This window comes from Sinocyclocheilus grahami, unplaced genomic scaffold (assembly GCF_001515645.1).
Source record: "Sinocyclocheilus grahami isolate Dianchi unplaced genomic scaffold, SAMN03320097.WGS_v1.1 scaffold651.1, whole genome shotgun sequence".
NCBI classification, from domain to species: domain Eukaryota; kingdom Metazoa; phylum Chordata; class Actinopteri; order Cypriniformes; family Cyprinidae; genus Sinocyclocheilus; species Sinocyclocheilus grahami.
The window spans coordinates 37,262-47,625 of NW_015505830.1; the positions used below are offsets into that span (position 1 = coordinate 37,262).

The 10,364-nt window shown below is 34.4% G+C and overlaps 1 protein-coding gene across 1 annotated transcript in view; it reads right to left on the reverse strand.

Moving 5' to 3' along the window:
* LOC107558588 (protein MON2 homolog) overlaps positions 1–10,364 on the reverse strand; it is a 38,793-nt gene that overhangs the window by 21,793 nt on the left and 6,636 nt on the right. The window contains exons 2-9 of the mRNA XM_016242248.1: positions 8,530–8,593; positions 8,326–8,453; positions 7,694–7,825; positions 5,175–5,304; positions 4,989–5,086; positions 2,522–2,647; positions 2,201–2,398; positions 759–883 (exon numbers count right to left, since the gene is read on the reverse strand). Of these exons, the coding sequence (XP_016097734.1) occupies positions 759–883; positions 2,201–2,398; positions 2,522–2,647; positions 4,989–5,086; positions 5,175–5,304; positions 7,694–7,825; positions 8,326–8,453; positions 8,530–8,593 (1,001 nt within the window). The remainder of the gene's footprint in view (positions 1–758; positions 884–2,200; positions 2,399–2,521; positions 2,648–4,988; positions 5,087–5,174; positions 5,305–7,693; positions 7,826–8,325; positions 8,454–8,529; positions 8,594–10,364) is intronic.

The window sequence follows — 10,364 nt, forward strand, 5'->3', positions numbered from 1 at the left end:
GTTACAAGTCCGACTCTCTAACCATTAGGCCACGACTTCCCCCTTAAACTTTATATACATATAACACAGGAAAGAGTGACATTTTGAGTCACCCTTCACTAGTTTAAATGCTTCTGTGCTGTGACAAAATAATTTTTAAAAGCAAAATTAAAATGTAACAAATTTTTAAATAAAGTTTGTTACTGTTTATTATATTTTACTTTATTTATTTGAAAATTTTATTTTTATATTAGATTTGATTTGATTGTGTTAGATTAATTTGTATAATTGATTGATTATTACTGTTTATATATTGTATTTTTATATTAGTTTACTGCATGTTACTGATTATAGTTTCTATGATATTGTTATATTAGATTAGATTAATCTGTAGAACTGATTGTATACAGTTTATATATTATATGACATAAAAAAAGTTTTTTTATGCTATTAAGCCAATAAAATAAATTAATTCAGTGTTTTTAGATGTTATGAATGTCATTTTCACTGGATAAGTTTTGGTAATTGTACTAGTACTTCAACAAATATTTTTATTTCATTTTATTACAGGCAACATTTCAAATTTTTCAGCTAATATTTATATTTAATTTTATTTTAGCTTTATTTCATTAACAAAAAATATGCTTAATAGATCATTTTAATTAGCTAACAATAAAACTGTTTGGGTTCAGGGTTAGGAGACAGAAAACATCATTAGATCCGCATAAAAATAATAGCATGTCAGAAAAACACGTGTGTGCAAGTGTACAAGCGCTCACTGCAGTAAATGCGGCTGAACACACAGTCTGTGCACAGACTCCACCGCCACGGCTCTCAGCCACTGCGGCTTCTCTCCATCCAGAAACTTCACCAGCAGAGACAGGAAGATCTCACACTCCGTCACCTGCAACACACACACACACACACAGACACACAGAGACACACACACACACACACACACAGACACACAGAGACACACACACACACACACACACAGACACACAGAGACACACACACACACACACACACAGACACACAGAGACACACACACACACACACACACAGACACACAGAGACACACACACACACACACACACAGACACACAGACACACACACACACCACACAGACACACACACACAGACACACACACACAGACACACACACACACAGCTGTGGATGCAGAAATCAGCATCTGCAGTGCTGGATATCTGAAAATGTTTTCCAGCACAGAAGTGCACCACAAACAAATCCAACACACCGATATATCAACATTAATGCAATAAGATGCATTAAACTATAGATATTAAATGAGCAAACTGAATTTTCTTGGTCTTTTGAAAAATATTCACTGTTCTGAGCTCATTAAGATGTGGCTGCCTACATTTACATAACAACACCTTTTTTAATATTCAGCAACCCATCCTGATGAACATTATGCATCATAACAAAGGTCATTTACATATTTAAAAAGCAACTTTTAGGCAAAACACCCCAGGTGAACAGGGTAAAAAAAAAATTATCTAATAGATATCACCTTACTTCCCCAGTTGATTGATTGCATTAGGAATTGCAAAAATTTTTTTTTTTTTTTTGCATTAGGTTTTCTGAAATGTCATATTTAAATATGGAAATTATGCATTAAATATGCACGTATTTCCAGAACATAAATCTGAAGACTGAATCATTGAGTTTCTCTTTTTATCAATCCATAATCCTTCAGAAAATACTGTAATAAATAAAATCAGGTGAATGATATATGAACAAACCCCTCTATTAAAAGTATATATTATATACTTATATTATATATATAATATATATTATATACCCCTTTATAAAAGTATATATAGAGTATATATAGGAATAAAACTGTATGTAAATGCTGCTGAAGTGGAGAAACAAACTCATTTTGAGAAAACGACTTATGATATGTACTGTAATTGAAATCTACAGACGCAAGGCGCATTACAATTTTAAATGCTTACTTTGAACTTAGTCTGAAACAAGAAATTTTAAAAAGCCAAATGCATGACCAGTGCATGAAAAACAACCTGTCTTGCCTTAAAACAGCTGTCTGTTTATTTGCAAATATCAAAGAGGAAGCGGAAAATGGTCATTATGAGTAAAACAATGACATTTATGGTGCAAGAAACCTTCACTAGCATTATGAGCGGACTTCAGGTAATTTCTATGAGGCACTGGAGCATGAGTGTGCGTCTCACCAGGAGGCTGTAGAAGTGTTTGATGAGAACCGAGACGACCCGCAGCAGTCTCATGCAGATGGGGAAGTAGGGTTTCTCCACGGGCGCCGGAGACGACGCGCTGCTACTGCTGCCCTGACGGAACTTGATGTTGGGAGAGAACAGCTTGATGACCAGCGGACACACGCGCTCCTTCAGCAGGAAACTGAACTCCTGATGCTACACAGAGACCGGGAGAAAGGTTAGAGGGCCATCGGAAGCTGGGAACGAGTCATTTTCTCTTGTTTATTTGCCATCCGTCTTTCAGGAGTGTTCGTTTTCGTCGGGATGTGTGGGGATTACCTGCAGGAAAACTTCAGGAAAGTCGTTTAAAACCGATTCCAGCAGCTCCAGGCCGAACGTCCGGGTCATCTCGGTCATTCCCACCAACCAGTAGGGGGCGTCCGCGTTCACCAGCTGACACAAATCCTGCAGAACGGCACATTTATATGTACAGAAAGCTCAATATTTACTTTCAACTTCACTTTCTACTTTCAATATATATATATTCGAACCGATTCTGCATCACTGCCTGATTAGCCCCACCCACCGATTCTACATCACTGCCTGTTTAGCCCCACCCACCGATTCTGCATCACTGCCTGTTTAGCCCCACCCACCGATTCTGCATCTCCGCCTGATTAGCCCCACCCACCGATTTTACATCACTGCCTGATTAGCCCCGCCCACCGATTCTACAGCACTATCTACACAGAAACCAAACGATAAAGATGCTCCAAAGACAACAAGACGCTGTGCAGTGATACAAAGATTTTTTTAAATTCTAATTTTAGAATATATTAATTTGATATTTAATTTCTATTAATATATTACAATATTTCATGTTAAAGTTATTGCCAACAATCTACAGTCAAACAAACTTATTAAACATGTTACTTGTGAAAGATGTTTTTATGGTTACTATTACAAATAAATGTAATTATTAATTGAACACTGATATTTTTTATCATACAGCTGTTATCACCATTTTATAAAAGCAGTAAGCTACATAAATGTTATATTAATTAATAATTATTATGCACTTCATTAACGAATATTAATTATTATATATATCATTACATCAAAAGTTGCCAACAACCTACAGTCAAACTTGTAAATTATATTATTTAAGAAATAACTTTTTTATGGTTATTATTATTACAAACTTATGAACTATGTTACTTGTGAAAGATGTGGTTGTTATTATTATTTATTGAACAGTTTTTTTAATCATAGAGCTCTTTTCACCATTTTATAAAAATAATAATCTACATTAATTAATTATCACTTTATATGGTTTATTTTATATTAATTAATGAACATTAATGTATTAATTATAATTAGTGCTGTCAAACTATTAATTGAGATTAATCGCATCCAAAATAAGTTGTTCACATAATACGTGTGTACTGTGTATATTTATTATGTATATATAAATACAAAACACATGCATGTATATATTAAAAAAAAATATGCAATGTTTATATATTAAATATATTTATATATAATATAAATTATATGAATATAAATATATACATGTACATATTTTCAATACATATACTGTATGTGTGTGCTTTTATATATACATAAATATACACAGTACGCACACATATATTATGAAAACCATTTATTTTGGATGCGATTAATCGTTTGACAGCACTAATTATAATATATCATTACATTAAAAGTTGCCAACAACCTACAGTCAATCTTATAAACTATATTACTTAAGAAATAACTTATTATAGTTATTATTATTACCAAGCAAATGCAATTATTTATTTAACATTTTGATTTTTTATTTAAATTGTACAGCCGTTCATGAGGGTTCAGGGTTTTTAGCGACTCAACTACGGTAAAATCACTGTATAGTATATATTTATTTAACGCCATGTCAGCATCAAAGGCTATTTTCATGGCACAAAAATTAAAAAAATACAAGTATAACAAATACAATAAAATCCAGCAAACAAACAAACACAAGTTATATATCACACAAGATTTTTTACATTAACGTGATAAAAATTCTAAAACTTTGTAAAATCACTTTAAGACATATTTTTAGCTTGAATGATCGACTGCGATAGAAAGAACTCGGGGGTAATGCATTACAAGTAACGCGAGTTACGTAATCAGATTACTTTTTTCAAGTAACTAGTAAAGTAACGCATTACTTTTTAATTTACAAGAGAGTTACTTTTTCAAATAAGTTACGCAAGTTACTTTTTTTTCCAATTTATTGACTGACGGCTCTGCTGTCCACATGTCGAGAGAAATCAGATGTTCCTGTAGCTCTAAAATAAATATGAATATGCATTAATTCATCTCACTCACAAAATAAAAAAAAAGAATAAAAATAATGCAACTCAGAATATGACGCAAACCTGCAATAATTAAATGTTAAACAATGCATTTAATCCCATTCTATTAGCTTCGATGATCCGGTTCAAGCGTACTAATCAGCACAAATTACTCTCGACAAACATTCGTGTGTCTTTGTTTATTGCTGAAGTGTTGAAATGTCTTCTTCTGCATTCTACTGTACTTTCCCTTCAGCCTGAGGCGCATTCATTTCACGTTTGGTGAGAAAAGGCTTTTATATTTGCCAAAAATATAACTTTTTTTATTTTAAAATCAAACAAGCAAGCCCTGTCCAGATTTAACAAAGTAACTAAGTATCGCAATTAGTTACTTTTTTATGGAGTAACGCAATATCGTAATGCACTACTTTTAAAAGTAACTTTCCCCAACACTGGAAAGAAGAGTTCACCTGGAACAGCATGTAGGCGTCTTTAGCGCTGGGTCTCAGGGAGCTGACGGAGCGCCGGTTACTGTTGCCCGGGACAGCTGGAGGCTCTTCCGTCAGACCTGCGGCGAGCGGATAGAACATGAATAAAGCAGCAGACGGCAGGGGTCTGGATTCAAGAGGACATGCCACACAGAAGGTCTCCTCCACCTTTGAATTTCTGGTCCTCTGCCACCATCCTCTCGAACACCACGGTCACGACCTGTCTGACGGTGGCGGCCGCCGTGTTGTTGGTGATGTTGTCTTTAGTGAAGTGCAAGCGGAAACACAGAACGATGGCCTGAGATGAAGCACAAAAGCAGCAGGATGACGATTGTGAGGGGTTTTGGTTACTCTATTTGAATAAAATACGGTATATTTGTGACCCTGGAGCACAAAACCAGTCATAAGGGTCCATTTCTCGAAATTGAGATGTATGCATCAGCTGAAAGCTGAATAAATAAGCTTTCCATTGATGTATGGTTTGTTAGGATCGGACAATATTTGAAAATCTGGAATCTGAGGGTGCAAAAAAATCTAAATATTGAGAAAATCATCTTTAAAGTTGTGCAAATGAAGTTCTTAGCAATGCATATTACTAATCAAACATTAAGTTTTGATATATTTACGGTAGGAGATTTACAAAATATCTTCATGGAACATGATCTTTACTTAATATCCTAATGATTTTTGGCATAAAAGAGAAATGTATAATTGTGACCCATACAATGTATTGTTGGCTATTGCTACAAATATCCCCCAGCGACTCAACACTGCTTCTGTGCCCCAGGGTCACATTTATGTCCTTAAAAAACTAATGATTTTTGGCATAAAAGAGAAATGTATAATTGTGACCCATACAATGTATTGTTGGCTATTGCTACAAATATCCCCCAGCGACTTAACACTGCTTTTGTGCTGCAGGCTCACATTTATGTCCTTAAAAAACAAAATTCAACTGTGTAGAAGGATCACAGGTATTTGTTTGTGCAGGACTTTCCTTAGAGCTCTACATAGAGTTAAACAGGCTACTGCGCCTCTGAAATTTCAATATGTAAATCAGGATTTCCACAGCTTTTGAATTTCTATATTTTTCCACGAGCTTTCCCATCATTTCAGATTAATAGACAGGGATTTCTAAAATCCTTTTAAGAGATAAAACATAAAAGCATCATTATAAAGCGGAGAGTTCCGGAGCTTGGCTCTGATTGGCTGAGCCGCGTTCGAAGCTGTTGTAAATGACGCTACAAAGTAACACACACCTTTGTTTACGTTTGTGTGTTGCTCGGCAGCTACTTTGTAGCAACCACAACTGTTTCTGAGGAGCTACATTGTTTGCTGGAAGAATACTGTGTTTATTAATATCATTACACTTTATTTGCTCTGTTTTATTCTGTGAAACCTTACTACGTATATGGAGTAACCGTTTTATTAAAGCAATAATCCCCGTGCCTAACAACGCCCCGTAGCTGTTATAAATTCACTGTAAACCCCGGCTTCTTGGGGCTTATTGCTTTAACTTATTTAAGCTGAGAATACTATAAATATTTATATTCGCTATATAAACTTTGCTATATGATTTTGTAAGATTTTTATTCATTTCCATGATTTTTCCAAACCTGGAAATCACATATTTTAACATTATTCATGACTGTGGTAGATGTCGTATAATCCAACATTGAAATTTTAGCAGATAATTATTTTTTAAAGTTAATAAAAAACAACAACAACTGATAAATAGCTGATGTTTTGTTGCACTTTGTAAAGAAAAAATTAAATACAGTAAAAAAGCTTAAATTGTTTATATTCAACAATATGCTACAATAATTAGAAAGGAACATTAAATAGAGCTGTTTTACTTTATTAAAAATAAATAAAATAGTTAATTGTGAGAGAAAGTTTAAATTAAGAAAATAGTTGTTATATTAACTGAGCTATAAAGTTACAAATTCTAAAACTTTTGAGATAACAATATTACAATTACAGATATGTTTTTATAAATTCAGAAATTTAAATTCATTAAAATTATAGTTTTATTTTATTAAATATTATATATATTTTTTATATATATTCAAAACACTGATATTAGCTATAGATAAGGATTTTAATAATTTATTAAAAAGTTACAAATTATGAAAAATAAAATTGGAATTCTGAAAAAGTCACAATTACAGATTTTCTTTATTTGATAAATACAGAAAAGTCTTCCATTAAAATTATATTTTTATTATATTAAATATTATATATTCAAAAAAATATAATCAAAACACTGGTATTGGCTATAGATATAGATACGAGGTTTTTTTATAATTTATTAAAAAGTTACAAATTATGAAAAATAAAAATAAAATTGGAATTCTGAATTAAAAAGTCACAATTACAGAATTTTTTCTTTTCTTTTCTTTTTTTTTTTACTGGAAAACAGGCTCGGTCAATAAAAATCAAATAAAATTATTATTACATATTTTTCTATTATATTAAATATTATAAAAATGTATAATTATAATCAAAACCCTGATATCGACTGACAATCAAAACAATTATGCCACAACAAAAAATACATAATTTCCTCTTGATTGATGAACAAAATATTACATGTTTTCATGAGATATTTTCATGAGATACACAAAACGAGCCCTTTATAACCCGCCGTTGAGTGTGTGATGGCTCAGTTTAACCGCGTGCCGTACCTTGGACAGAACTTCATCGTGTACGATGGTGTTAGTGGTGAGCAGCACCAGAACCGTCTGCAGCAGTTTGAGCTCCTCCAGTCCGTTCTCCATCAGCTGCCACAGCATGTTAATGATGTTCCCAGCCGCCGCCTGCAAGCACACTCATTAACTCATCTAAACGAGCCATTGATCCGTCGATCTCACCGCCGAGACTCTAATGTTATTGCTGTGACAGAGCAGCGTGTTCATAACCCTCATAATAAGTACAGTGACGGTCTCAGCTGGGGCTCTGATACACAGAACACTCTATATTGTTGATTTATGTGCTAATGCTTTAACTGGATACACAGCTGAGCTTCCTGGTTGAATTGCTTAGGTGTGTGTGTGTGTGTGTGTGTGTGTGAGTGTGAGTGAGTGAGTGTGTGAGAGTGTGTGTGCGTGCGTGCGAGAGTGTCTGTTTGTTTGTGTGTGTGTGTGTGTGTGCGTGCGTGCGTGCATATGAGTGTGCGTGTGTCTGTTTGTTTGTGTGTGTGTGCGTGCGTGTGCGTGTGTGAGTGTTTGTGTGTGCGAGTGTGAGAGTGTGTGCGAGTGTGTGTGTGCGTGCGAGTGTGTGTGCGCGTGAGTGTGTGTGTGTGTGCGTGTTTTCTGACCTCGGACACGACCTCATGTGACATGAGTCTCTGAATGGCTGCAAGACACAGCTGGGTGATTTTGGGTTCTTTGGTTCCGCAGCCCATGAGGAACGGCTGGACCGCCTCTGAACTGTTCTCCTTCAGCGCTGATGGCAAATCAACACAACAGAGTTTATGGGTCATACTTATAACACGCACTACCTCAGCATCACGCGCTCTTACCTGCCAGGATGTCTGTGTTTCTAGCAGCGATGGTTTTGATCTTGACGATGCCAGACTCTGCGGCCTAAAGACAGACAACAAACTCACGTGAGAATCTTTGTAGGAAAATACGGAAAGAAAATTGACGTTCAAAAAAAGAAAAAGACATTCAAATGTGTTATGGCCAATAAACGATAAATGTCCTATGTTACAAATACTTTATAAAGTTTAAATAAAGTTTAAAATAAGAAATAAAAGTTACATTGTGAGAAATAAAAAATCTTAAGTTCACAAAATTAAACAGGCTTGGAAACAGCCTTCTATAAAATTAAATATTATACATATTTTTAAATATTATTAAAACACACTGATATTGGCTGATAACTATTATGGTGCTGATATACTGGTAACTAAATAAACTAAAACTTAATATAAATAGACTATATAAACATATTAAAGGGGAGTTCGAATGCTATTTCATGCATTCTGGCTTATTTACACTGTTAAAGAGTTGGATTCTCATGCTAAACATGGGCAAAGTTTAAAACAGATCAAGTAAACCGATAACCAATATTTTGAACCGATATGCATGTCTGGTGTAAAAATGTAAAAAATTAAGAACAACAAGGGCTCTGACAAAAATGTTCTTTAAATGCTTTTAAATTATTTTATCGGCAAATCGGTTTTCAAAGCGACCGATACCGATAACCATAAAAAAGCTTAATATCGGCACCGATAATCGGTTGACCCCTATGCAATACTACTCTATAGGTACTCAAGATTAACATGAGATTGGCAGAAACTGTGTGTGTTATATCTGCTTAAAAAAAAAAACTAATAAAAATGACAAAAACACACAGCAAACTTAGTAAAAATTTTACTAAAATTAATATTTACAAAAATAAAATCTTAAATTAAAAATATTAACAACTGTAATTGTATATCAATGATAATAAAATAACAAAAAAATAAATTATTACATTAAATAATACAAATATTATTAAAATCTAATTAAAACACTGATATTGGCTGATAACCGTTATGGTGCCGATATACAGAAGTAAAACATGCCGTGGATGCAGTTTCACGTTGCCTTCAAACCAAAAGCGTTTCAGAAGTCAAACTCAAACACGCTTTTGGACGTGGACTCTAACCTCAGATGAACAAAAAAAGAAAACGACTCTAAAAACCCTTCGATGCAACTGTTAGAGTGTCCAGAATGGTGGTGTGTCAGTGCCGAGCAGAGCTGCCACTGAGATTCACGGGCCACAATCACTCTTTTCTCTCATAACAGCAGGGAAAGCCTTCAGAAAACACACACAAACACACTGCGCTATCTGTTCGGCTGGCTGACTCCAGCTCTCCTCGTCCTCTCTAGACTCCTCACGCACTCCGCAGAGATCCACGGGCTGTTAAAGACAGCGAGACGCTCGAATAAAACACACACACAGCTGTCTGTCCTCTCCGGAGGGTTTGACAGATCTGTGTCCTGAACTGATGAGGTGAAGTGCATGATGATTTCTCAGCTCGCGTGAGAAAAGCAGCGTCTGATCTCTCATCTGAACGCTTTGATTTCAGCCTGTTGTTTTCCAGTTTATCTGCCATCGACTACAGGAATGATTTTATCTAAATGCAAAAAAAAAAAAAAAAAAAATTAAATGAACCTCAAAGATCCCATATTCTATATTTTTGTAGTATTTATTTATTTTTTCCTGAAGTCCACTATTTTGTCAAAGCTTCTTGCAACAAAAATAGTCATAATTTCATTTTTCCTTGCCATTGCTTTGGTAACTAGCTGTAGATTGGGGTTATTATTTTTAACTAAAATTAAAACTTCAAATAAATTTATTGGGGGG